A 25,030-nucleotide genomic window follows, 5' to 3' on the forward strand; every position below is an offset into this window, starting at 1 on the left:
ATGAGAAGATCTCTCCCAGAAGCCATCACAGACATCCAAGAGAAGCTCAAGGTGCGAAGGGAGAAGTTGGAGAAGCTTGGCACATCTAGATCTAGCCTGGAACACATGAGATCGTTCCTGTTGGGCGTTGCTGCCGATTATCAGCGCCTCTTGAGGGATGCTCTTCACGGCCGATACAACGACGAATTCTTTGGGGGTTTGAACGACGGCGAGCACAAGCTACGAGCTCAGCTTCGCAACTTTAGCCGAGCCTTAGATCATGTCCTTCGCACAAGAGGGTCGACACAGGTGATGGGCCGGGATGGTGACAGCATTCACAGCGACGACGTTCCTGAATATGTCAAGGAGTTTCTGGTCCAATACCCTTACGACTTCCCGGATGCGAAGGTCATGACGAGACAAGAGCTTCGCGCTCAACTCGAGAGGCAAGCGGCCGTCAACCAAGGCCGAAAGCTCTCCGACATTACTGACAGTGAACTCATGGTCCAACTGTTCAAAGAGCAGGCAGCATCATGGAAGCCTATCGCCGAGTACCACGTCGAGCTGGTGGCGACAGTTGTCAAGGCATTTGTTGACCAAGTCGTTGTACACGTGGCAGGACCCATGCACACCAATCAAACAGCCGAGATGATCCTGACAGAATACGTGGACGACTTTTTCGACACCGCCGGGGAGGAGATGCACAACAAGATTGAAGAGCTATTGAGGCCTTACCTCGAAGGCTATGCGCTTCCCTTGGACCTGGAGTCCGATGCCGCCGAGTGTGGAACGGACAAGGTTCTGGATATCATGCAGGCGCATTATGAGGTACAGACCCCACCCCCAATCAACCCAACTCAACTAACCCCATACAGAGATCTCGACGTACCTTTGTGGACAATGTGACCAACTTTGCGGTCCAGGGTTGTCTCATCCGCGGCCTTCCTGGTCTACTTACACCACAAAAGATTGGTAGTCTGAGTGATGAGAGAGTGGAGGAAATAGCAGCCGAACCCAGTGATAGACAGTTACAAAGGGAGAGTCTCCAAGAAGAGATCAAGCTTCTCGAGCAAGGCTTGGGCCCATGCAAGCGATACAAGCCCAGGGCAATGACAGGTAAGTTACTGAAACCGCCAAGATGATCTTGCCAACCTAACCTTTATGAAATAGTACCGTCGATTCGCAACACTCCCGCCAGCACGAACAGCGTACCCGAGACCGAAAGTTCAGATGCCGGTCTGGATGCTGCCAAGGCGGTGAAAGTTGTTGACGCCCCTGTAGCAGAGTCTGAGGATGTCGATCCTACAGTAGAGGAGCCCAAGGTCCCTGATACCGAGGAAACGACTACCGAAGCACCCGAGTCTTCGGAGCCAGAAAAGACGGAATCAGTTCCAGAAGATTCAACTACAACACCAGCTCAGGCCAGCAGCTCCGCATCATTCACCAATAGCATTGATCAGATGGTCGCTACTGCCACTCCTCAAAGCGGCGTTGATAGTTCCACTGTTGAGACCAGCAAGCCGGTAGACTCTATTCCTGTGCCTGAGCAGAAGCGTGCCAGCGCAGCATTTGTCGACATTCTGCCTGGGTCGCCAGACTCAAAGCCAGCGTCAATACTCGCCAATCTCCATTCCGAGCTGGAGAAGACCGACACGGCGTCTCCCCAGGCCAGCATCAACGGTGTCTTGGCTTCGAAATCCCAGACGCCCCAGGAGACCGGTAAGGCGTTCTTCAACGGCGGCCCCCCCAAGCCAGAAGAACCAAGACCTGCATCTCCCCCTCTAAGCCCCTCCAGACCTTTCAGCAGCGATGGTATACTCTTCAGCAGCCGCGCATACAAGCCCAGGGACCCTGGCCCAGAGTTGGCGCAGCAAGGATCTAGCGGTGGTGGAATTGGCAACAGCTTCCGCGTTATCTTCTCCAAAGCAAGCGGCTCAAAACCCCAGACAAACACGACCAACACAAACGGATACTTCGGGAAGCATTCAGCTGCCTGAGAACGACTTCAAAGCCACTTGATGAGTTATGGGTCAGCTGAGGTAGCGGCAAAGAGTGCGAGTCAGTAAAACAGCGAGTTTCTTGGGGCGACAGGCGATGTATGGCACAGCGAGCACTACACACTAACCCAATCACTTCACGAATATAAGTGGCTGTCTTCTCGAAAGACAAGCTCCTGGAGCTATTGATGGATACGAAGCCTATGAATAAGCATTAGAATGACTATACATGATGGAAGATGAACTTTAAGATTGAAGGGATGAGGGTGAAATGGGTGGACGAATTATTCAGAATGGATGCAAATACAATTCTAGTCTACGAGCTGATAGGTGGACTGCGGCGGCAGTACGACCTTTGAAGTTTCCATGCGACACGATATCTACAGTAATAGCGTTTAGCCTTTAGAGATTGGACAATGAATTTCGCTACTGTTATCCTTGAACAACTGTATCACGCTAAGAAGTACATCTCGCACTTGCCCTACCTGCTGAACTAACTCTGAAACCGCGTAACATCCTGACTGGCAAGCGAGAATTTCATATACGTGATGCACCAAGTCGGATCTCGCTTGTTGCGCATCGAAGTTCAGAACTACCGATTTAAAATACTCACATTTATTAGAAGGGCTACTCTTTGCAGGTCGCAAGTTGGGACACGTTGTACTTCGTGTAATGTGGTATTTTTATGTTAATGCTGGGACGTGGCGGTGGCAGTGTGAGAAATGATGACTCTTACTCTTTCACTGGCTACGGTGACGAAGAATTCTCCGGCAATTTTAGAGATGGATCCGATTTTACTGTTTTTGTTTACTGTTTTCTTGATTGATTTGCTGGATGCGATTAGTTTCTAACTAATCGCACCATTATTGATAACCTCTAAGCTGCCGGGAAGACTATTACTGGTAACTGTTTCTTTCTAGGGTAGGGTTCCGTTCTTACTAGAAGGATTACAGGTTGCAAAAAGCGGTTCACAAGGCAACTTCTTCAAAGTAACCATCCCTAACTTTCGCCACAGTTTAAAGGATTTATTGTTGCTAGCCTATCGGAAGTTAAATATTGTTACTCTTATGTATCACCTCTGCACGTAGTGCCAGTGGAGGTTGACTGTCAGCCCTACAGGTCAAGGATTTCTCGAAATGATGATCCAGCAAGACTTGACTTCTTTATCCGTACTAATTGTAAGCTAGCCTTGAGACGGTCACTTGGTCCCTTTGTTGGATAATTCATGGTGCAACTCGGACCATGGTTTTTAAATTCAAGGGAGGCATTACGCGTCATTAAAGGCAATGCTAAAGCAGAACCCTTGCCCCCTTCCCCGCGGGGAACTATTTGTCTCCTGGTTCGAGCCTGAATTACTTCACAGGAGATCCCAGTCAATTGACAACCTGTCGCCAGGAGATTCTATACATATCTCTAATCTAACGCTCGTCGCTGCATCTAATAACTTATTATCTTGTACTTGCCAACATAGATAGCTGTGATACATTATGTCGGACATTCCGTTGACAGGCAACACCAATTTTTATATAAGGTTTGCTTGTGCTTTCACAGCAAGGAACCGAAGATGTTGTATGTCATGTACCTACCCAATAGTGTCACCCTCAAATTTACTACCTGTAGCCAGGTGGGACCAACATAAGGACTCCGACGGGCTGACAAAAAGGGTCGGCATTTAGACCCTTGTCACTCTCATACAGCATACCTAGATCCCTAGAGTCACACAACAGCAGATCCTTCGACAATCTGCAACAGAATAGGCATTTCGTTTATTTATCTCGTCTTGGTATTCTTTATACCTTCTACAAGATAGGCAAAGGATGCGAAGCCCATAAACATTCACACTATAAAAGACCAGAGTCATCCAGCACTCTTTCAAAAGTTTAATTCAGCTAGTCCCAAGCTTTTTATCAATTCTATTCCCAAAAATCAGATCGCATCGTCATTACCACAGTCATGCAGTTCAAGAACGCTATCTTCACCAACGGCCTCCTCGTTGGCGCCTGCATCGCTACTGCTGTCCCTGAAGCTCAGCCCCGTGAGTTGACCTAATAGTTGATGGTAGAAATTCATTGTGATAGAACACATAGTAAACTTATACAAGCTACCCCTGATCTCTAAGCGCGCTTGCAACGAGGATGGATACGCCAAGTGTACTCAAGCGTGCCAGATGGGCCCCGGCGGCGCTCTTCTTGGATGCTGGGCTGGTAAATGATGAACCTGAAAAGTAGGCACCGGAACCACCACTGACAGAATACGCCTTGAAGGATGCTACGCTACTTGCAAGTGCTGTTAATTCACCCGTCTGATTGTTTCGGATCACAACAAAAGTGAATAAAGGTCGCCATGTAGGACGGAGTTCTAAGAGTTACTTCACTGCAATATATTAAACTTAGGCCGACAGTCTTTACCGCTTGCAGTGAAGCTCCTAATTTCGAGAGATTTAATACAAGTACAAATGTTTACTTGCATTCTATACATTTTCAAGTTCAGAGATCAATATCAAGACATTCTGCTCAAGCTCGTCTACTAACCTTAAATGTGCCATTTTTAAGACAAATAAACAGGAAGCAAGCTCGAGACTACCGTGGTAAAGCCTAGACTAAAGATATAGTGGTCCATTCTGCCATTGGGAAGTAAGAAGTACATAAGCCAGTGCCTTCTTTACCAGTCTTGTGGTTTGCAGTTTGATGTAGGTGTTTATCCGGTAGACCATCACTAGATCCATCGTCTGATTGTGGTCGAACATCCCCGGAAGAAGATTTCCCATTTATTGATAAGTGTCCTAAACAGTAGACACGGAGCTTATTATCGAAAACTCTCATTTGTTCTTGGGAAGCATCATCAGACAGGCTGATATTAGTTCCGATATTGTTCCTGACAATTGTGTTAAGTACCATGGGCACCAGCTGGGAGGGAAAGCGCCAGTGTTCCGTCCAGTGACCAACTCTAGTGAACTCGCGCTCCTTGCACCCTAAAACTTCTTGAACAATGATGCCAGCCATAAATGGCAGGGATGATGTAGGCGTGGTAATGTACAGTGGAAGTAAAAAGATAGAATCAGGGTCATTTATAGGTCTGCTGAAACGGACAGAAATTGCCACCTCTCTGGTTTGGCCATCTGGTCGAAATAGCAGATGTTTGAGATTGTTGTCTGCTTGCACAATGATCCCCTGGCCCAGCATATTTTGTTTATGTTGTGGTACTATGGTATCCATAGAATCGAATTTTGCCGGGATAAGGAGACATCTGATCTCCAAGACAGCTTTGTCAAAGGCAGCAATTGGATCAATTGCCAACGGTAACATCCTGGTGCGACACAGCATGGACAATGGCCGGAATATGTCAGACTCAAAGGTCTCAGGGGCGCCAAGTGGGATACGAGGTCCACCGACGTTATGCCCTGCGATTATCGATCCGGGATAATCGAGCCACGACCACGAGGAAGTGGCTATCGCAGACCTTTTATGTGTTTTGTATATTCCAGCATCAAAATCGTCACACAAAATATCCTCTTCGGTTTTTGGGGTCCAAAAGAGGTCCTCCATCCAGTTTTCAAGCCATATCCCAGCAAAAAAGGTCTCGCCTGTACTGGCCGAGACTGCTTTTGCAAGACCGGCTATTGCGACCAGCCGGTCTTCTTCGTAGGTGAGATCGCAGGAAGTATATTTCTCCAGCGTTAAACCCCATGGTCTATCTCTGAACCTATCAGTAAGGTTTTGGAGTGAGTAACGCTTTTGGTAATGGTAAATGCCGAGAGGAGAGACCTCATTCGCAACAAATCCATCACATTCCCAGTATAATTGGTCATTTCCAAGGTAAAGAATGCGTCTCGATAGAAGCCGTTCCTGGACAACCCATGCTCGACGATTGATATCCGCATAATTGACGCAGGTGTTGAAATCACTGGGATCGTGCTCTTGCACCAGCACGAAATGATCCGCGTGCGAGATAACGTGGTCGTTTGAATCGGCGTTATCATGTTGCCATGACGCGACTCTACCAGGTCGGGGTATGCTTCGGGGACGACATTCGTGGAAGACACTACGTTCTCCAGTATCCCAACAGATTGTCACGGTGAGGAAGGCGTCGGCATAGATATTTGTCATAAGCGGGGCTTCTTTACGAAAGTCGGCGCCACCATCATCTTGAACAATACAAAGAGAGTCAATCCAGAGGTATCTGATAGAGATTGCACGGCAGATATCAATAACATCCCGATAAGATGGCGGTAGAATCTGATCGGCCTGGGGACATAAATAGGCGCGATAGTTTCTTAGGGTTAGTGTAGGCGTATGTGCGGACCATCTGTGAGAAAGAGCAATGTATGGAACGCGGGTGTGCGTTTCCCATAGAGTCCACTGATTGGACCCGGTGCCACCGAGGTCCAGCAGCCGGGTAGGCATAACATCCTCATTCAGCGGCAAACGTCTCTGTCCACAGGGGCTGTGCTGAGAATCGCACGTAGCGATCCAACGCTTCGCAGCTTCAGCAGTGGAGTTTGGCGTAGGCAATGTAGGAATGGGGTCTTTTGTTTCTAGACCTAACGTAACTGATGAGTACAACAGAACGAAAGCTGGGTTAAGGGTTACGACCTACCCAAATAACAATGTTCCGTTGTCTTCCAAACAACGACGATCATTCCCAGGTCCAAAGATTTATCGCTACACACTGTAATGGTAACATTGTACTTGGCAAAAGCTGGTTCACACGAAATCTCTGTAAACTTTGTTTGAAATCCAGGTAACGCTTCATCAGCTGGCTTTGCGGTAGGCGAGGATCGTAGCGAGCGCCATACTGTCCAGCAGATAGGGCAATCATCGTTAAGGGAAGCCATCAAACCTTTCCATGAGCTGTGCATTAGCAATGCGTTGTTTGTCTCCCATACAATGGGTTCTTCTCCCTGTGGCAAGCGGCCAGGATAATGATAGTCTCTCCTTCGCCATGTTTGGGATTGCGAAAGAGCTTGTCGTGTAATTGTGGTGGTCTCTATTCCGTCACCATCTCCATCCGATGCTAAGGTGGTTAAATCATGGTGTTCTCCGGGAGGAAAACATTGCAAAGCCTCCTGGCAGATGTAGCAAAGACTCATAGTTAGAGAAAGGATTTTAAATTTTACACGGACCACAGTACCAAGGGGAAAGCATTGCCCATGCTGAGGGGTATTTCGCAGATGCAGACACGTGGCAATAAGTGGGGAGTAGAAAGAAAGATCACATTCCATTCATACCAACGGGTACTCGGTAAGAACCATAAGACCCAACAAGATAGCATTCTGATAATCCGCCACCGTCCCCGCCTTGCGGCGTGGTTGAATTTTGGTTCGATTGAGAGGCTACCGACACTGAATTGATGGGTTATGCGCAACTACCATCCGTTTATCATTTCTGGCTGTAGTAACAACCTTTCTCAATCGCCTGCCTTAGAAAGATAACATCTTCTCTTTCTAAAAGTCGCTGACAACCATGAGCTTAGCGGATATAGTCTTGAGGATTTCTACGGCTAGGTTACAGAGCTGCTTTGCTAACATTCAGGGAACTCTCAGGCATTACATCGAGTTTGACACTTCAAGCCTTTTATTTTTTTCCCCTAATACGCACGAATACGTTACCAAAGCCATAGAGGCTAGCTGGCTGCGGCTCTGAGAGGTGGGAGCAATCAGTCGAATTCCGTTCCTCGGCGTTCCACTACAAGAAGTTGTACCTCTTGACCTCAATATGACCAGAAGGAGATTCAGCTGCCTCAGGAAAGAAATAACCACGGCCCACCTGTGTACACTTCAACCGAGGTGTATCTGAAAGATGGCCAGGCAGCATTTTTCCAAACCTGTAAGACAGGGCGACAACAACCGCGTTGTCAACGAGGTTGAAAAGCACAAGAGATCTAAGGAACATGTATTTAGGAGGCTAACCTTACCGGGTTAGCTGTGTTTCAGTCTTGCCACTTGTTGGGCTGGTACGCGACGCGTCTAGTTTTACATTTTTGCTACTGACATGTATTGACTACGATTATAGGACCTTACTGTGTCCGGAAAACCCAAATATCCCGATGACCTGTGACAAAACTGAAGTCAGGAAAGGTCTCGTTCAGCACATACATGCCTCTTGTAATGGAAATGCAAACGCTCAAACCTTCGCATTGATCAGAACAAAGACCTGTCGTTGATTCATCTTGGATCCAGGTATATAAAGGACTAGGTGCACAAAAGGTTAATAAGATCTGTACAGGATGTTTGGTGCGGGTTTCAATAGACGAGGATCCTACAATAGAGAGAATTTATTTAGAGAATTACACAACTATAATTCCTTTCCTACCCTAGACGATAATCTGAGTTGCTGTCGCTTATTAGAGTTTGAAGAAGTTAACAACTTTTGTTTGAGACTGCTACTATTAATATTTGAGCACAAGGACTTAAAACCAGAACAGGTTACTGTACCCTGGTCGGCCGCCCGAGTGAGTCAGACCGGCCATCGACCAACTAACCCAGTTATGACTCTGTCAAAAGAAACATTCTTATTTATTTGTCGCTGTCTTCTTTTTCAGTCCGTCCTTCTAAGTTTAGGAGAAATCGTGAATTCCTGGCGGACTACATCTAAGATTCTCAATGCGGCCCTCACCACTGGAGAGATCGCGACTCTGTGCCGCGTGCAGCCACGCGTGCGCACAGTCCATCATCGGGTGCGGACCTGTTACATGCCCGATCCACTGGTCCCAATACAACCTCGAAAAACGCCAATACATCAGCGACATCAGGCAAGACTGGGACAGACTATCTGATATATTAGGGTGGGCGAAATGGTCAAAGACTAAGCGAGAGTTCCTCGCAGAAACAAACTCCTCTGGATGTCATCTCTGCATCATTATCGCGCACGCCTTTGATGACGCGTCAAAAGAGACGTTTGGAGAAATGGAGCCCGCGAAGGAACTCCAACTTTGCTTCGCTTATCGCACAATAGACCGCGACCCCAGTGGAATGCTGGATTGGCAAGAAAGGACAAGTATGTCGATTAATGATATCACTTTGGAAAGTCATCTTCCTGATGAGTTTTGGTTGCAGATTCGACCTGGGAAGGATTCTGTATTCACGAAACTTTATATTGATTTGCGGTTGAGGCCACTGCAGGGTAATAGTCTATCACTAACATGATCGACAGTAGCTAATGCTGGATACAGAAACCGATACAAATCATATTCTGAAGACTCTTCCCGGGAAACAGGTTTCAACTATGAACGAACAGAATCTTCAATTGGCCCTGAGATGGATCAAAAGCTGTAATCGTTCACATCCAAAGTGCAAGGCGTTCCAACATCAAATGACTGGATGGCGACCGACAAGACTCATCTATGTCGGACCAGAGTCTGAGCAGCCGAAACTTATAATTTCGAGGAATAAGTCCAGGCCGGTACCATATGTCGCACTGAGCTATTGTTGGGGATCTTCGAATAGTGTCACTCTTTCCCGGGAAAACATCAGTGACTTCCAGAAAGAAATTTACTTGCAACACCTGCCCGCCACCATTCAGAGTGCAATCGCTACTACAAAAGATCTAGGCTACCAGTACCTATGGGTAGATTCTCTCTGCATCATCCAGAACTCTGAGAATGACTGGGCTTACGAGTCTTCAAGAATGGGCGACATCTACGGGATGGCAGACATTACGCTCGCCGCTGCTGGAGGATCGAGTGTCCAAGATCCAATGTTCTACCGCCGAGACCCACGAGCCATTAGACCGTGCGTCGCAAATATCATGCCAGATTACCGATACACGAAGCTCAGCTACCCATGGGCCATATATCCCCACCAAGCAGAACGGATGCTGGATAGCACTATCAATGAAAGTCCTCTTAGTCGCCGTGCATGGGCCCTACAGGAACTTCTCTTATCACCACGGACTTTGATATTCGGTTCAAAACAAATGGTTTGGTCTTGTGCAACTACAGAAGCAAGTGAAGGATTTCCTTTGGGATTGGATCCTAAGTTCAGTACTCCATTGAGCGAAGATTCAAGTCTGTCACAACTTCGCCAAAGACTAATGAGGATCTCAGATGTAGGCGAGCCTCCGTCTAGATTTTGGAACGACTTCATAAGCAGATACACGCGATCTCGCCTGTCAGTCGGTTCCGATACTCTAGTCGCTCTCCAGGGCTTAGTTGGAAGGATCATGATGATGGCCGAAACGAGGCGTCAGTCAAATACAGACGAACCTGGACCGAACTATGTTGCTGGTCTCTGGCACGACCGACACTTTCAGCAAACCCTACTCTGGCGACCCAAGGTCGGCTCGACCCGTAGTCGACCAGAAGCCTATAGAGCTCCGTCTTGGAGCTGGGCGTCAATAGATGGTGACATTGATTTCTTTGAGCAGTACATTCCTTGGCTTTGGAACAGGATGGAGATTGAGTTTGCAAGAGTTGTTGATGTTAAAGCTGAGCCCGGGGCTATCAACTCATCTTCAGCCACAGGAGCAGTCACGTCTGGCTATATCGATGTACAGTGTCATGTTCGTCCATGCATGTTGCTAAAAACTGGGCCGGGACTCGACGGGTCCAAGAACTATGAACAATACGAAGCGCTGATTGTATCATCGGAGGAATTCCACAGACTGTCCGAACTTCAAGACTTCTGTGGAGGGACCGCGATCAATGACCTCGCACATCGATTTGCGGATTCATGTACCATCGATATCCCGGAAGAAATACCAGATTCGAAATGGACAGAGGTCTACTGCATACCTCTTCAGCTGGGCCAGTGTCAGACCGATCGTTACGAACAGTCAATTTGGGAAAGCTACGAAGGCTTGGTTGTTGTTCCGGTTCATAACGGCGCACGAGCAAACCATAAGCCCAGTGCATCGCATACTGGAAGCCCGGATCTGACAAAAACATTCCGTCGGATTGGCACATTTCGTTTTGATCTACATGAAGAGAACCGGGCAGCCAGACAAGCCGAACTTTTCGGCAATGATAGCGACCTACGAGAAAGGAGGGAGCTAATTCGCATAATCTAATCTAAACTTCAGCCCAAGATGAAGTGTTCAAAATCCGTACTCGGATATAATCTCACCGAGTATTACATCTTTGCATGATCAATTGCGTATACCTTTTCTCGCTTCCAGTGAAATGAGTGGATAAATACGCAACGTTTGTGATCCTTCAAAAAGTTCTTCTACCAATAGGGCAAGGAAGTGGGGTGATGTTAGCTGATACATGGAGATGATTCCTTTCTCTTGGCAGTTTGGCGACCCCAGATCCGTTCTACTTCGGTGGCATGAGCTGGAATCGATCTTGGCATCGTCTCGCTGAGGGGTTTTACAGGGTCCTACACCGCATAGCCCATCAGCCAAGCGACTCTCACGGAGGCGCAGTACGCGAAGGATTCTAGCAATGGAATGATATAAAAAGGAAGACCGCGACAGAAGGAAATTGGTTTGTTCATCAATCGCTTCACCGAGTATCTTCCAACAATATCGATATGTTCATCCAGTCAACTCTCGCTCTCGGCCTTTTGTCCAATACCGCTGCAGCTGCTATCTCCGAATGTGGTACATCGGGTTCTGGCCAAGCTCTAAAAGATCTATCCATGAAGCTTCGGCATGAACCCCTGGAAGTTAGAGAGCTGAGACAAAATGTTGAGATTAAGACATACATCCATGTCATCGCAGCCAGCGAGAAGGAAGAAGACAATTACCTCAGTGTATGACTTTCTCAGCCACCAAGACGCACGAGCTAACTGTCGGTACAGGATGAGAGTATTCAAGGTCAGGTTGACATACTGAACAAGTATTACAATCCATTGGACTTCTCTTTCAAAGTGGTCAAGACCAACAGGGTTATCAATGAGTCCTGGGCTTCCCCTGTCGGCTCTCCCGTCCAGCCCTCAACCGAGGATGATCTCAGGGCCTCACTCCGCCAGGGAAGCTACAAGGACCTGAACCTTTTCTTCGTCCGAAGCATGCCACCTCTTGGCAAGTGTGAGCTCCCTATCCCCAATCCTACGAAGCAAGATGTGATCAACGACGGCTGCATAATGAGACCCGGAGAGCCCGGTGAAGTGCCCCCCAACTTTACCCTTACGACTGTACATGAGGTCGGACATTGGCTTGGTTTGGAACATACCTTTGAAAACGGCTGCGAGTACCCTGGAGATTACGTTGATGATACGCCTTACGAGGCGGATCCTTTTGGATTCGATGGCTGCCCAGAGACGGATCGCAACACTTGTCCTGATAAGCCTGGTCTGGACCCTATCGATAATGTCATGAACTATGTTAGTCCGTGGGTATCACTAGTCTACTGGGTTTTGATCGAGACTAACGAATAGCAGAGACTGCGGGCCCATGAGGTTCACACCTGGTCAGACCGATCGCATGCACATGCTTTGGAAGAAGGTACGAGCAAACACAAAGGCTTGAATGTAGCCCGTGGAGGTATAGATACGAGAGACAATTGGCTATAGAATAAGGAACATGGAGACTTCTGTAGTCAAAGACGTTGTATGGATCATCTATGTTAGAGCAAGGAAACAACGAAAGAGAGGATGTATACTCAGTGAATCTTGCGATAAACTCAGAGACCTTCCTTGTATATACTAGCGATAGCTTGGGTAGGCGTCTAACGAAGTTGCAACTTAAATTTGACTCTTCTATCATGTAGAAAATTCCTTTCCATCCACCCAGTTTCCATGAAGTCCCGCCCTCAACCTAATATTCAGTTTAACTACTGCTCTTGGAACAGAGAAGTCAGATGTATCAACTATATGTAGCTCGCTTGACATGGTAGCATAGTTGTTGACTAATACGATAGTATAGCCGTCGCCTTCCGGCGAGTCCTCCGATCGCGGCACAAATACTGGTTCTTGAACCATATGTGTCTTCCCCGGAAAGTATACATCCAGCTTTCGAGTTTCGTGGTTGAGATGGCCCAAAGCGTTATACAAGGGGATGGCCACCGCCCAAGACTGGAGCAATAGCAGCAAAATCCGTTCCGAGTTTGGGGTCCATCATGTCAAAGAAGCTATGCCGATGAGGTCGCATGGAGACTCGCTCATCGATCCTTGGGAATTCCATGTCGCACTCAGAGATGATTTCGTGGGCTGGAAGATCTAAGTCTGAAGTGTTCGGGTCTATGGTGAATCGCACATATTTAGCATGGATGTCATGAGGATCTGGGGCGTTTCCAGCATTGTCGGGCCACCAAAAGAAAACGTTCTTATCAGTCAGAGGAAGGTCAAAGACAATTCTACCATCTGACAGTTCATACGCATTAGTCGTGTGACCAGGGAAGGCATTCGGTGCCTTGAACCACTGTGAAAGAGATTAGCTAACGCTCAGTAGATAACCCTGCACAAGCATATTCACGATGTCAGAAGGAGCAGAAATGTCTACGTACCTTAACATCAGATCCTTTTGCCCCTCGTCGTGGCAGGAGACCCAAATAAAACGGAACATTCGAATCCCATTGCCAATGCTCTCCACCTTGCTTGAGTCGATCGATATCGCAAATTTGAGGAATAATTGGAAACAATACCTGTCATACCTATCAGTCAACAGAGCCACCAAGATGGCAGATATATGCATGTGATGTCTTACCCAATTCTCCGTGACAGCAAAGTCATGAATCATTCCAACAACAGGTGAAACCAGCCAGACAGTCTGGTTAAAAGTACCATCAGGGTCGATGGAATAGTAGCAGACATCAGGCGTGCCATCTCCCATAGCTTCGTAGCCGAAACAGACCAACTCTCCTGTTTGAGGGTCGAGTTTTGGATGAGCTGTGAAAGTAAGACTGGGCAGTTGACCGTTAAAGTCATGGACTCCAAATGTCTCGAGTGTGATAGGGTCCATTGCAAATGGCGGAGCATCCTCTTTCATGGCTAGGAGAACCTTGTTAAAGTAGAAGATGTTGGTGTTCGCTGTAGTGCGGACCTTGAATTCGACTGCATCGGTATATTTGTTCCGATACTTTCCTATTCATCAATCATAAGTCAGTACCACGTATAGTGTTTTTAATCATCGACTCAACACATACCAGCAAGTGCTTGTTGTGCCTCTCTTTCCCGAAGGAACTTTTCAGTGCGGACATATCGTTGCTTGAAGTGGACATTACCCTTGGTGAATCGAAAAGCACTGATATTGCCATCCCCATTGAACCACTAGCGATACGTAAGCTTCTCTATCCATGAATCATACTTGCTAAAACTTGAGACCTACAGGGTCTTTATCAGCCAAAGGGGGGAATTGAGGATCAGGCATAACCCTATAGAACGTCCCATCGATGTCTTCTGGAATGTCGCCCTCGACTTCAAGGAAATTGATCTCTCCTTCGAAACGACAAGGTTTCATGAACCCCGAGAATTGAGGCTCGCTGGAGAACGCCCTGTTTGGCTTGGAAGAGAGACCACGGTAGTGACCGGCCATGTTGAGTTCGATGTTCGAGGGAGGAAATTCTGGGTGTTGGTAGTAGATAGCAGATGAAGGGTTACCGGCATCATTCGATCAAGTTTTTGGTAAATGGATAAGACTTGTATAAGTATTCCAAGTTCAATCGGGCCCTCGACAGGGCAGTGGTACTCCCGACTTTCCCCCGTCTGCGGCATGCACCGAGATCCGGGTTGAAGCTAAGACCGATAGCTCCGCTGACAAAGCACACATGACCCTCAGTCCTTCCTTAGGGGCGGAGATGTTTTATTTTTAGAACGCGATTTACATAATGACTTCACATCATTCAGTACCATATTTATTAATTGGGGCAGGAAATATACGTCCTGATACGAAACTGCGGTTATCACCAGGTAAGGACTTCAATAGCATTTTCTTTATTTCACTATCCAGGCTACCTCTCCTGATTCGCACATGAGCCACATAAGTATTTTTTGTGCTTATGAGATGAAGTACTACTAAACCCGTTCGAACCATTTCTGAAGATCAGTGGCGAAAAACTGACCCAGTTCAAGTTCGTCTCCAAATCCAAAGTCAGGCGTCTCCCATGAGGGCATAGTGGAAATCAAGTCTCTTTCCAGGTCGAAACAATCCCCGTCTCCGGCAGACTGTGGCTCAACAACCTGTGTCTGGAAGCCGAGGTATTGGGAGGACTTCGGTTCTGAGATATGAAGATTGAGCTGAAGTAACATTGGGAGACGGAAGGATGAAACTTACCCCAGTTATTGACTATTCTGAGAAGTTGTTGCAAGAATCTCACGCAACGTACAACAATCGGGTTGTCAATGCTGAGTTGTGATATGGCCTCGCATGCTTGATTTAAATACCGGCCAGCCTGGCCACGTTGACTCTCGACTCCCAATTCATCCGTAGAATCTTGGTCGATTAACATACTACCAAAGACTGCCAGGGCCGCACTGAACGCTGTTACCTATCAATAATAGCACTCAATTGCTTTAGAGGGGTTAACAAGACTTACCATAATAAAGAGTGAACCACCAAGCGCCGATAAGGTGACGACCATGATCTTGTCTCATCATTACGACATGGATAATATCCAGCATAGTTTGTGCCACCTGGACAAATGTTCTGTCAAAGTTGGCTTGCATGTTGTTGACAGAGCCTGGGTTGCGACATGATGCTTTCGTTTGCCGACTTAAGGCGCTCAGGGATCGAATGAACATGGGACGGTACAGTAGGAGTTGGGCATTCAGATACCGTAGAGTCAAAATGACTCGAAACCGTTCAATCGTGGTATTCTGTGCCTCTATATCCGTAAGTTGCAACAACTGGTCGGCACTGCAGGGACGCAGTTGTACTGGCAGGCTGCCTTGCCAGTCTGAGAGCTCCTGTTCAAACTCAATGATAGCTGTCATGGTACTGGTATCCGAAACATGGGTATCGCAACCAAGGTTATCGCCATACAAAGTAGTTATTACTTTCCCCATAATCCTGTAAGCTGATCTGCAACAGTAAGCACTAATACAATCTGAGTCACGGGTGGTCTTACACGGAAGCGTTATAAAAGTCGGTGCTAAGACGTTGAATTTGGTCAGATACGGAAGTATACAGAGGTAGATGCTCGGGTAGATCCAGTCGGATGTATTCTTCTGGGATCGTACATGGGCGCCCAAAGGTCATGCTAAGGCTCCTACGGAGATTTGTCAGTTGCAGATCGACAGATACTACGTAGGCATTCCCAGATGACATAAGACGACCGGATTTACATAGAGTTGGTCAAGAATACATACCTGTCAAGGAGGATACACCCAAACCATGTACGCTTCCGGATCTCTTGCTGAAGAGTTGTGAACTTTGAGGCAATGTCCCTGGAATGAAGTCCAATAGACATGGCGGCTTTGACAGACAGTCCATGTATGGTCCAGGTTTGGACAGATCTATGGGTACCTTGCAGGTACTGAGTTGTCAAAAGCAGATATTGAACTGCGATCGATTAACTTTACAGCGTTCCAGCCCAACAAGGATACAGCCCAAGAACCTACCTATCTCAAGGGTAGTGCCTCGGAGCATTTGTGTCTGGCATAGCTCTTGAGCTCGACGATAGAAGATATCGGATTGCTCAAAATGGGAGTCGCTTCCGGAATCCTCCCAGCAGGAAGTACAGGTGGCCATGGCCAGGATCATGTTAAGCAAGCCCAACCAAGTCCGGCTTACGTTACTTCGAAAGCCACTTTGTCGAAATTGATGATATGTGTCGAAGAAGCCTTGCTCGTGTATATATGGAAATAGAATCCCCGTGTTGGAAAAATATGCTCGAATAAGCCTCTGCATCTCGTGATCTGGTGGTAACCGATTGGCATCGACTTTACCAGCGTCGTCCGATCCTCCCAGTGAAGCCGTGGCCAACCTGTTTGAGCTGCTTACAAGACCACCCTCATAAGTACTTTGTTCCGATGTTGTAGTTAGGGGTGAATGGTGGTTGATCAGTTGCTTTCTCTTATCGACTGCTCTGAAAATATGTCGCATGAAAGCAATATTTGAGGACGGACCTACACAACAAGGAAGGTAAAGATCAGCCGGGCAACCCAGCTGGTAATGCGCGCTTGTTTCTGGGTGCACCTACCAAAAAAGCCACAATCTTGTTCATCGACGAATGATACCGCCATACCGTCAGTCATGTTGTGATCATGGGAGCTGTCTTTGATCCCTTCGATATTGATGACCACATCATCATTTGCGACAATATGGTCGGAAGGACGACTGTCCAGGATCGGCAGTTGATCATGCAACCTTCCATGTTCTGGGCGAAGACTTTCTAGGTCACTGAGTCTGTCACTGTGACCTTTCAAAGTAGTCTCGAGCAACTGGACTTTATGCTCCAAAGCGGCAAACACACTAGCATGAGCAATTAGTAGGTAGACCAGCTATCCGCAGTTTGGTTTAGGGTAGGCAGGGTGGTACGGAAGATGGGATGTTAAGGAACCGTTACTCTTTGGGAATTAAGAGATTGGCAGATGCCTCCTGCTGCTCGTATGTGCATTCAAACCCAAGTTTATCGCACGTATCGCATCGTGGTCGACCTCCGTTGCACTACGGTATCTCTGTCAGTCGCTGTTGTGGCCAGGTAGTGTTATCAAAAGGGTCACGCACCCTTGATTTTCGAATTCTGCACGCGGAACAGGCTAACGCAATTCGGCGTCTCTTGGGAGGTGGCTCCGCTTGTCGTTGTTGATTGGTATTGTTTGTCCCAGATCTGGGTGGAGACTCTTGGTTGGATGCCATGAATCACTGACTGCTACGTTGAGCCTGACTCTGAACCTGAATACTGCAAAGACAACAGTTCGGGGAAACATTGGGAGAGCCGGTTCTTGTAGCTCTTCTCCCCTGGCTGGCCTGTTCCATGTTCCCCGCCCGCCTCAGTTACCGAGACCAGGGTTTCCCGTAGAGACTGGCCTAGCGTGTCGCAGATCATCGGATCAACCAATCAGATACATGGCGTATTCTTTTGACTTTGCTGGGGCTGTTATAGTGCGTCGTCTCCGGGGAACCATCGGGAAGGACGCTGGTGGCATGTAATATGTAAGTTCTTAGTCAAGCGCTACACTATAGTATGATATGAGCTCAACTGATTGTAAGTCTCGTAAAGGTTACATACAAACACGACACGCAATCACAATGAAGGTGGCTTGGCAACGGTTGATTCGCTTTGTTGCTACAGACGGACGCATCCTGAGGGGCGAGCCCATTCTCCCTTCCCCCAATTTTGATCTCGGCGACACAACAGAAGAGACAGGTCTCAAAGCTCGAGTGATTGAAGGAGACGACATCTACGGTGAAACCAGTGCCACACGAGTCACGGATGAGGTGGTAACTGTCAAGACTCTTCTCGGGCCTTTGGCATCTACCGACGTTCCTACTATACGATGTGTTGGACTGAACTATGCGACTCATAGTAGGTTTACTTCCATCTCGCCATGCCAAGAGAATATTGAATATTAACGATCCCTGCACTCAGTTCGTGAAGCTGGGCGGAAGGTTCCGCCATTTCCATCCATTTTCTTCAAGCCATCTACAACAATATCCGATCATGGCACCAACGTAGTCATACCAAAGCTTGCTCAAGATGAGCAAGCAGATTACGAGGGAGAGCTGGTAAGCTGAGACTTTCTTACTCACCACCTTTCTTTGAAAGTACTAACTACTACGTTTAGGTTGTGATTATTGGAAAGGATGCCAAGAACGTGAAAGAGAGTGAAGCTCTCGAGTATGTTGCTGCTTATACTGCAGGAAACGATATCTCATCTCGCAAATGGCAGAGAGACCCTAACCTCGCCGGTAGCGTTCCGCAATGGGGGTTTTCAAAGGGATTTGATACTTTCGCTCCGTTGGGTCCTGCTCTTGTCTCTAGCAGCTTAATTCCCTTTCCCGAGAAGCTTCACCTCCAGACGACTATAAATAGTGAACTACGACAGGACGCAGGACTCGATGATTTGGTCTTTTCCATTTCCACTCTCATTGCGCATCTATCCTCTGGCACAACCCTCCAGAAAGGCAGCATCATCATGACAGGGACTCCTGGCGGTAAGTCTACCCAGACCACCTTCTTGAATGGGGGGGATGCTAACCAGATAACTGAAGGTGTTGGCGCTGGCCTGAGGCCTCCCAAATACCTCCAGCCAGGGACAAATATGGAAGTGAAGATCACGGAAATTGGAACTTTGAAGAATGGGGTAGAATTCGAGTAAACCAGCAGGGTCTACGAGCATTGAACATAATCAAAGTTCCTAGACTATGAGAGTTAGTGGAAAATAGACCATGTGTTGAGGTACCTAACTATTTCACATAAATTCCAAGTGATACAAGGCGCAAGCGTTGTCCCATAATCCCAGTTAGACTGGCTTCGAATTCAGGAAGTTAGTCCGCAATTAGATCATACCATATCAATTTGAAGGGGCAATTGCGCATTCAAGAAGATTATGCTTGTTGTCCATCTTATGTGAGGGCAAGGCAAAAAATAAAAGGTGATGGGTGGGCAAAGGAGTCATAATGCCCCGTACAAAGTGTAAATATCTGCAGAGACCTTTAGGATCTGATCGGTTGTTATCCATCAATTGCTGCTCTTGTATATTTAATGGTGGCAGCATGGAATTGCAAATAGCATACGTCCAGGTCTGGAACAGCTTCCTGAATAATTAATTACAGGTGACCTTTCCACTTCTCCAGTACTCTTCCATAGCTCTCTCTGCGTCATACCCATAAGCCCAAAGTTGAGTCATCGGGTCACTCCACTGGTTTGTGCTCTCGACAAAAGGTTTGCCCTCCACTTCAGCCTTCATTCCCAGATCTCTAGCTTGCTGTAATGGACCATCTGGAAAGTGCCAGATCCTTCCGTTCACCAGACTGGCAGCTTGCATCCCATAGCTTCGACTCATTCTCTCATCCTGGAATGCACGCAATGCATTTGGAACCTCCTCCTTGCACCTGATCTTGGAGAGCGAGGTCGCCAGAGCTGCACCGTCTTCTACAGCCATCGCAGCTCCCTGTGACATATAAGGCACCATGGCGTGAGCTGCATCGCCAAGAATCAAGAGCTTTTGGCTCTTAGATATCCATGTTGGCAGGCGGGCACCGGTTACCAGGGGCCATTTGACGGTTTGCTTGATCTTGTTGATCAGACTTACTAATCTGCAACAATAATTAGCTAGCTGAAGCCAGGTCGGAGCAGAGATAGCTGACCTTGGGTCCCAGTCACGGAACGATTGTCGCATTTCTTGGAGTGCATTCGCTGCATTCCATGTGCTAGGCAAGGAGTGATCAATATGGGAGAGAACCATGTTGAATGAATCACCACCCGCGATGCAATATGTCATGACGTGACGGTCTTCACCAATCCTAAAGTCATAACCAGTTAATGAAGTGCCGTATTTGGGCCAGGCATGATGTTGGTGGCATACCAGATATTGATACCCGGTCTCTCCAGAAGCCAAGATGTATTGTTGTCGTCCTTCATGTCCTCGGTATAGACAACAGCACGATAAGCAGCGAAACCAGTCCTTTGTGGTGGTGGATCCTGACCGCCAAGCACAACTGGTCGCGCTCGCGACTTGACGCCATCCGCAGCGACGATAAGGTCTGCAGTGTATTGTCGTCCGTCGGATGTCAGTGCTGATGGGATTGTATCATCGTAGTCAGTGACCCTACTACCTGTGATAACCTCCACCCCATGCTTAGCAGCCAGACTCTGGAGAGCACGGTGAAAATCAGCACGATGGACGACAAAATATGGTGCCCCATATGTCTCCGCAAAGTCAGAATCTAGCTTCGTGTATCCAATTGGTTCGCCATTCTCCCATCTTCGAAAGGTCATACTCTCTGGTTTGATGGCGTACTGTTCAAGGTAAGGACCAATGCCCCATTTTAGAAGTAACCTGGCTGAGTTTGGGGGGATCTGGATACCAGCACCAACCTAGATTGAAAGCGCGGGTTCACGTCAGCCGATTGCGCCAGGATGCACTGTAGATACCAAGGATCAAACATACTTCACCAAGAGCAGCTGCTTGTTCTAGAACAGTTACCTCGTTGCCTTGACGAGCGAGTGCGACCGCCGTAGCCAATCCTCCGAGGCCTGCCCCGACCACCAAGACACGAAGTTTGACTTGCGGCTGATGGATAGGGTCTTGTTTTTCGTCGATGTGCTGATATGACTGATGAATCCTCTCGAGAAGCGCTGTGGACCGCGAGGGATAGCCAACCTCCTAAAGACTAGATCAGTAATCAATCTCGTGAAGACGGATGTCCTTTCCTGATGGTCATACCGGCTGAGTCTTGCTTATTCCATTTACGACCACCATTTCGTAAATGTTCCGGTTGTGAGCTCTGGTGGAATTACTAATTTTAGTCTGATTTTCCGATATGGAATTGATTCCTTAATATTATCTCATCTTTATCAATCAATTATCAGAAGCCATCGGGAACAAGTACCGACAATGCCCCGGGCTGCTGACCCCACTCTACCGGCTCCGCGCTGTCCGATTCGAACCCAGTGTGCAAAGACGAGGTTGGTTCTAAATAACAATACCCTTGACGACTTTGTCTTTGACAGAGATAAAACCATAACTTGAAGTATCACATACCCAAGACAAGACGCTATTGTTCAACACCAATTATCAAACTCAAAAATCTTTAACGATACAATTAATTGTTCCCAAGATGCCTTCTGCCAGCTCTAGCGCAAGTAAAAGCCCACAGCATAACGCTGCCACCGCCGCCGGGCTCATAAAGGATCCTGACGAGTTGGTTGCAGCCCTCCAGGCTACGAATACATCTCCTCTTTGGGCCCAGATGCAGCGATTGAACCCACCTGCCCCCAACCCACAGACCATCCCTCATGTTTGGAACTATGACGAAATCAGGCCTTACCTTGTCAAAGCAGGGCAACTGATCACGGAGAAACAAGCTGAGCGCCGTGTGCTGATGTTGGGCAATCCCGCAAGAGGTACCGTGCTTTTCAACTGTCCGTTTCTGAACCCGCATTATTAACATGCAGATTACAGAAGCACCTTATACCACAGACACCTTGTATGCTGGCCTTCAGCTAGTTCAACCTAATGAGACAGCACCTGCCCATAGGCATACCGCATTTGCCTGTAGATTCATCATCGAAGGCACTGGTGGCTTTACGGCAGTCCATGGCAAAAGAGTTCCAATGAGGCCCCGCGACGTCATCGTCACTCCCACCTGGAATTGGCATGATCATGGGAAGAAAGGAGCCAACGAGGAAGGTGGAGATGACCAGCCCGTCATCTGGCTTGATGGGCTCGACCTTCCCAATTTCATCCACTTTCCTGTACACTTTGTGGAGCACTATTCCTCAGCACGATACCCAGCCGAGGACTTTGCAGAGTCCGACATTGTCTACCCATGGGACAAGATGCAGTCACAACTAGATGCGGCCACCGATGGTTGGGTTTCCAGACCCTACCTGAAGCGTAATGGAGCCGAGAGTGAGTTTCTCTGGTACTCAGATCAAGACTTTAATTGCTGACAACACTTCACCAGTTGGTAGAATTATCGGAGCCTCTGCAGAGAGATTATTGCCTTGCGCCACATCTCCCGAAATCCGAGATACTAGTTCTGCAGTCTATCATGTCATCGAGGGTTTTGGTTCAACCAAGGTCGGCAACTCTGTACTCAAGTGGAAGCAGGGTGATACGTTTTGCGTCCCAGCCTGGCACAAGTACCAACATCAAGCTGGAGCAGAGGGCCAGGTCTATCTATATAGATTTGATGATAAGCCTATGCTCAAGGCTTTGGGTTTTTATAGAGTGGAGGGAGTTGACGTGGAGACTTATGTATCAGAATAAACAAGGTGTAGCATACAGTAATGTCAGACCAATCTTGAATTGAACCACCACCTTCATTACAATAAACGTGCTCTGGATGGCGTCTTTTCGAATGATTCTTTTTAGTTCTGTGGCCTTTCAAACCACTTTAGACTTAACGACATTAACTACCTAAGTACATCTTGCACCTTTGGGCTGCCCTGGTAGCAAAACGCCCGATCGACTATTTCTACGTCCCGAAAAAGCCAAGGCCTGGTTAATGGTATCGACCGGGTTCCATAAATACTGGGTGCTTCCGAATCTATTGAAACTCGGACTTCAGTGGATCGAGATGTTGTGCCGTCAAAAGACCATATGTTGTTTGATGAACATATCAGGCGCTTTCTGTGCTTGACTTTTTCGTGAGAGGAGCATGGGCCGGAAGTCAATCTGGATGTAGGACTTTCAGGCAGCTTTCCGACGTTTCCCCTAAATCCGAACTATCCCGGATGGACCCCGACCACACAGAGGCTTGAGTTCGTAGACGAGGCCTACTCTGTATAGAACAATATTCTCCAAGAAAAGAAACCCACTGGCCTTTTGACAACCACTTCGAAAGCCTGTCGCAGCATACAACATCGTTGAATATCGAAAGACAAAAATGCAGGACTTAGCTGCCAAAACTGACCCAAAGGATGGGTACATACGCGCACATGTCCCAATGCTCATTGATGGGAAGTCCATTCTGAGGACTCCTGATACGCTGAAGCATCACGTTCTGGGGGGCGGGTACTTTCAAGGCGCAGAGATCTCCGACTGTGAAGAGGCTGCGGCGAGCTGTAGCAGAAGCTTTGCGGAATGGTCAGCGACGTCCCCAATCCATCGGCGTGCTCTGCTCCTCCGACTTGCAGAGGTAAACAATTCAAATTAATGAAAGGGTATTCCAGCTAAAATGATCCTCGTAGAATCTGGCCAAGCGCGAAGACGAGGCCACAGCCATAATCAAGTCAGAGATTCACTGTTCGGATGACTGGGCCGCAATCAACATCAGTGATAGTATCAGACATATCAAAGAGTGCGCGTACCTACTGACGTCAAGGACTTTGAACGGCACGATTCCTTACACTGACTCGCAAGGATCATATGGTCTCGTTTTCACCCGCCCTCTCGGTGTTATCTTAGGCATAGCTCCATGGAACGCCCCCCTGTTTTTGGGGTTCAGAGCAGTCATTGCTCCCGTAGCTATGGGCAACACGGTGATTCTCAAGGTAAAACGTCCATCCAATACCCAAGCCATCTCAGGTCTCATACTGAATACATGTGGTTTAAGGGCTCCGAGTTAAGCCCTCGCACCCATCACTTCATAGCCGAGATGTTTGGACAAGCTGGCTTTCCTCCGGGGGTTGTCAACTTCATCCTCCACCGACCGCAAGACGCACCTGACATTGTTGGACATCTTATCGGACATTCTGCAATTCGGAAAGTCAACTTTACAGGCTCGACTGAAGTCGGGCGAAGTATTGCTCAACAAGCTGGCCAGGCTCTTAAGCCGGTCCTTCTTGAGTTGGGTGGCAAGAACTGTTCGATCGTTCTAAGAGACAGCGATTTAGCCCAGGCTTCAGAAGCTGTGCTCACCGGTGCAACTCTCAACGTAAGCAAGCCCTTGTTCTATCATCTTTTCGCTCCTCATGCTGACAAGATACCGAAATGAAGGGAGGTCAGATCTGTATGTCAACGGACTTGGTGCTTGTTGACGAGAGTGTCATGGATGATTTTAGAATCGAGATTGCCAAGAGCCTTGCCAACAGATCTGGGATGAAATTTCGACTCATCGGCTCAAACAGCCCATCAAGAATTCGGGCTCTTATCTCTGACGCTACAGCCAAAGGGTCATCCGTACAGTTCTCATCCGACCTTGATGCAGAGTCCGATTCGCCGCTCATTCCAATCACTATATTTGACAGCGTCAATGATTCAATGGCCTACCTCAGGACGGAGTCTTTTGGACCTTGCATTGGAATCGTAGCTGTTTCCGACGAGGCAGATGCAGTAAAGATTGTGAACGATGGTGGTTACGGGCTGTCGGCTTCTATTTGGACCAGAGACCACTACAGAGCATTGAACCTAGCCCGCAAACTCCAAGTCGGTGCTGTTCACATCAACTCACTTACTGTTCACGATGAGCCGACACTGCCACATGGGGGAACGGGTTTAAGTGGGTTCGGAAGGTTTGGGGCGGAATGGGGCCTTGAGGAATTTTGTGAGACGCAGACCGTTATTCTAAACCACTAGGGGCATCGCTACCTTTTCCCCCCGTCACATTCCTGTAGTTTACACA

At 47.8% G+C, this 25,030-nt stretch overlaps 11 protein-coding genes across 11 annotated transcripts; 7 read left to right on the forward strand and 4 right to left on the reverse strand.

Annotated features, from left to right (window-relative positions):
* B0J16DRAFT_315415 (uncharacterized protein) lies at positions 1 to 1,976 on the forward strand (the record flags this gene model as incomplete). The annotated part of the gene is made up of 3 exons (XM_046125249.1): positions 1 to 807; positions 855 to 1,095; positions 1,150 to 1,976. The coding sequence occupies 3 exons, from the start codon at positions 1 to 3 to the stop codon at positions 1,974 to 1,976; spliced, it is 1,875 nt and encodes a 624-aa protein (XP_045985606.1).
* A 1,557-nt stretch (positions 1,977 to 3,533) lies between these two features.
* On the forward strand, positions 3,534 to 4,188 carry B0J16DRAFT_410512 (uncharacterized protein; the record flags this gene model as incomplete). The annotated part of the gene is made up of 2 exons (XM_046133157.1): positions 3,534 to 4,011; positions 4,064 to 4,188. The coding sequence occupies exons 1-2, from the start codon at positions 3,930 to 3,932 to the stop codon at positions 4,186 to 4,188; spliced, it is 207 nt and encodes a 68-aa protein (XP_045985607.1). The 5' UTR covers positions 3,534 to 3,929.
* A 367-nt stretch (positions 4,189 to 4,555) lies between these two features.
* B0J16DRAFT_353402 (uncharacterized protein) lies at positions 4,556 to 7,065 on the reverse strand (the record flags this gene model as incomplete). The annotated part of the gene is made up of 3 exons (XM_046129310.1): positions 4,556 to 4,570; positions 4,793 to 6,220; positions 6,604 to 7,065. 3 exons carry the CDS (start codon positions 7,063 to 7,065, stop codon positions 4,556 to 4,558), a joined length of 1,905 nt encoding a protein of 634 aa, XP_045985608.1.
* Positions 7,066 to 8,478: 1,413 nt separating this feature from the next.
* On the forward strand, positions 8,479 to 11,213 carry B0J16DRAFT_49787 (heterokaryon incompatibility protein-domain-containing protein). Its single transcript, XM_046133939.1, has 2 exons — positions 8,479 to 9,097; positions 9,147 to 11,213. The coding sequence occupies exons 1-2, from the start codon at positions 8,578 to 8,580 to the stop codon at positions 10,979 to 10,981; spliced, it is 2,355 nt and encodes a 784-aa protein (XP_045985609.1). The 5' UTR covers positions 8,479 to 8,577; the 3' UTR covers positions 10,982 to 11,213.
* On the forward strand, positions 11,214 to 12,577 carry B0J16DRAFT_49779 (uncharacterized protein). The gene is made up of 3 exons (XM_046133938.1): positions 11,214 to 11,667; positions 11,716 to 12,248; positions 12,298 to 12,577. Exons 1-3 carry the CDS (start codon positions 11,446 to 11,448, stop codon positions 12,383 to 12,385), a joined length of 843 nt encoding a protein of 280 aa, XP_045985610.1. The 5' UTR covers positions 11,214 to 11,445; the 3' UTR covers positions 12,386 to 12,577.
* A 41-nt stretch (positions 12,578 to 12,618) lies between these two features.
* On the reverse strand, positions 12,619 to 14,466 carry B0J16DRAFT_360652 (carotenoid oxygenase; the record flags this gene model as incomplete). Its single annotated transcript, XM_046129715.1, has 6 exons — positions 14,183 to 14,466; positions 14,001 to 14,124; positions 13,562 to 13,938; positions 13,362 to 13,499; positions 12,908 to 13,276; positions 12,619 to 12,867 (listed from the first exon to the last, which is right to left on the reverse strand). Exons 1-6 carry the CDS (start codon positions 14,387 to 14,389, stop codon positions 12,619 to 12,621), a joined length of 1,464 nt encoding a protein of 487 aa, XP_045985611.1. The 5' UTR covers positions 14,390 to 14,466.
* A 314-nt stretch (positions 14,467 to 14,780) lies between these two features.
* On the reverse strand, positions 14,781 to 17,682 carry B0J16DRAFT_331656 (c6 zinc finger domain-containing protein). Its single transcript, XM_046126612.1, has 9 exons — positions 17,522 to 17,682; positions 17,361 to 17,461; positions 16,995 to 17,266; positions 16,414 to 16,920; positions 16,162 to 16,354; positions 15,921 to 16,061; positions 15,390 to 15,874; positions 15,128 to 15,334; positions 14,781 to 15,071 (listed from the first exon to the last, which is right to left on the reverse strand). Exons 1-9 carry the CDS (start codon positions 17,651 to 17,653, stop codon positions 14,869 to 14,871), a joined length of 2,241 nt encoding a protein of 746 aa, XP_045985612.1. The 5' UTR covers positions 17,654 to 17,682; the 3' UTR covers positions 14,781 to 14,868.
* A 364-nt stretch (positions 17,683 to 18,046) lies between these two features.
* On the forward strand, positions 18,047 to 19,116 carry B0J16DRAFT_360654 (uncharacterized protein; the record flags this gene model as incomplete). Its single annotated transcript, XM_046129716.1, has 4 exons — positions 18,047 to 18,323; positions 18,387 to 18,523; positions 18,583 to 18,952; positions 19,010 to 19,116. 4 exons carry the CDS (start codon positions 18,047 to 18,049, stop codon positions 19,114 to 19,116), a joined length of 891 nt encoding a protein of 296 aa, XP_045985613.1.
* A 447-nt stretch (positions 19,117 to 19,563) lies between these two features.
* On the reverse strand, positions 19,564 to 21,222 carry B0J16DRAFT_393636 (uncharacterized protein; the record flags this gene model as incomplete). Its single annotated transcript, XM_046132071.1, has 5 exons — positions 19,564 to 20,056; positions 20,108 to 20,263; positions 20,326 to 20,837; positions 20,911 to 21,126; positions 21,187 to 21,222. 5 exons carry the CDS (start codon positions 21,220 to 21,222, stop codon positions 19,564 to 19,566), a joined length of 1,413 nt encoding a protein of 470 aa, XP_045985614.1.
* Positions 21,223 to 21,580: 358 nt separating this feature from the next.
* B0J16DRAFT_393637 (RmlC-like cupin domain-containing protein) lies at positions 21,581 to 22,734 on the forward strand (the record flags this gene model as incomplete). Its single annotated transcript, XM_046132072.1, has 3 exons — positions 21,581 to 21,866; positions 21,925 to 22,374; positions 22,430 to 22,734. The coding sequence occupies 3 exons, from the start codon at positions 21,581 to 21,583 to the stop codon at positions 22,732 to 22,734; spliced, it is 1,041 nt and encodes a 346-aa protein (XP_045985615.1).
* A 619-nt stretch (positions 22,735 to 23,353) lies between these two features.
* Positions 23,354 to 24,984, forward strand: B0J16DRAFT_393639 (Aldehyde/histidinol dehydrogenase; the record flags this gene model as incomplete). Its single annotated transcript, XM_046132073.1, has 4 exons — positions 23,354 to 23,605; positions 23,658 to 23,960; positions 24,023 to 24,343; positions 24,406 to 24,984. 4 exons carry the CDS (start codon positions 23,354 to 23,356, stop codon positions 24,982 to 24,984), a joined length of 1,455 nt encoding a protein of 484 aa, XP_045985616.1.
* Between the last annotated feature and the right edge of the window lie 46 nt (positions 24,985 to 25,030).

This window comes from Fusarium flagelliforme (genome assembly GCF_020744385.1).
Source record: "Fusarium flagelliforme strain FIESC 12 MPI-CAGE-AA-0113 chromosome Unknown B0J16scaffold_2, whole genome shotgun sequence".
Classification (NCBI taxonomy): domain Eukaryota; kingdom Fungi; phylum Ascomycota; class Sordariomycetes; order Hypocreales; family Nectriaceae; genus Fusarium; species Fusarium flagelliforme.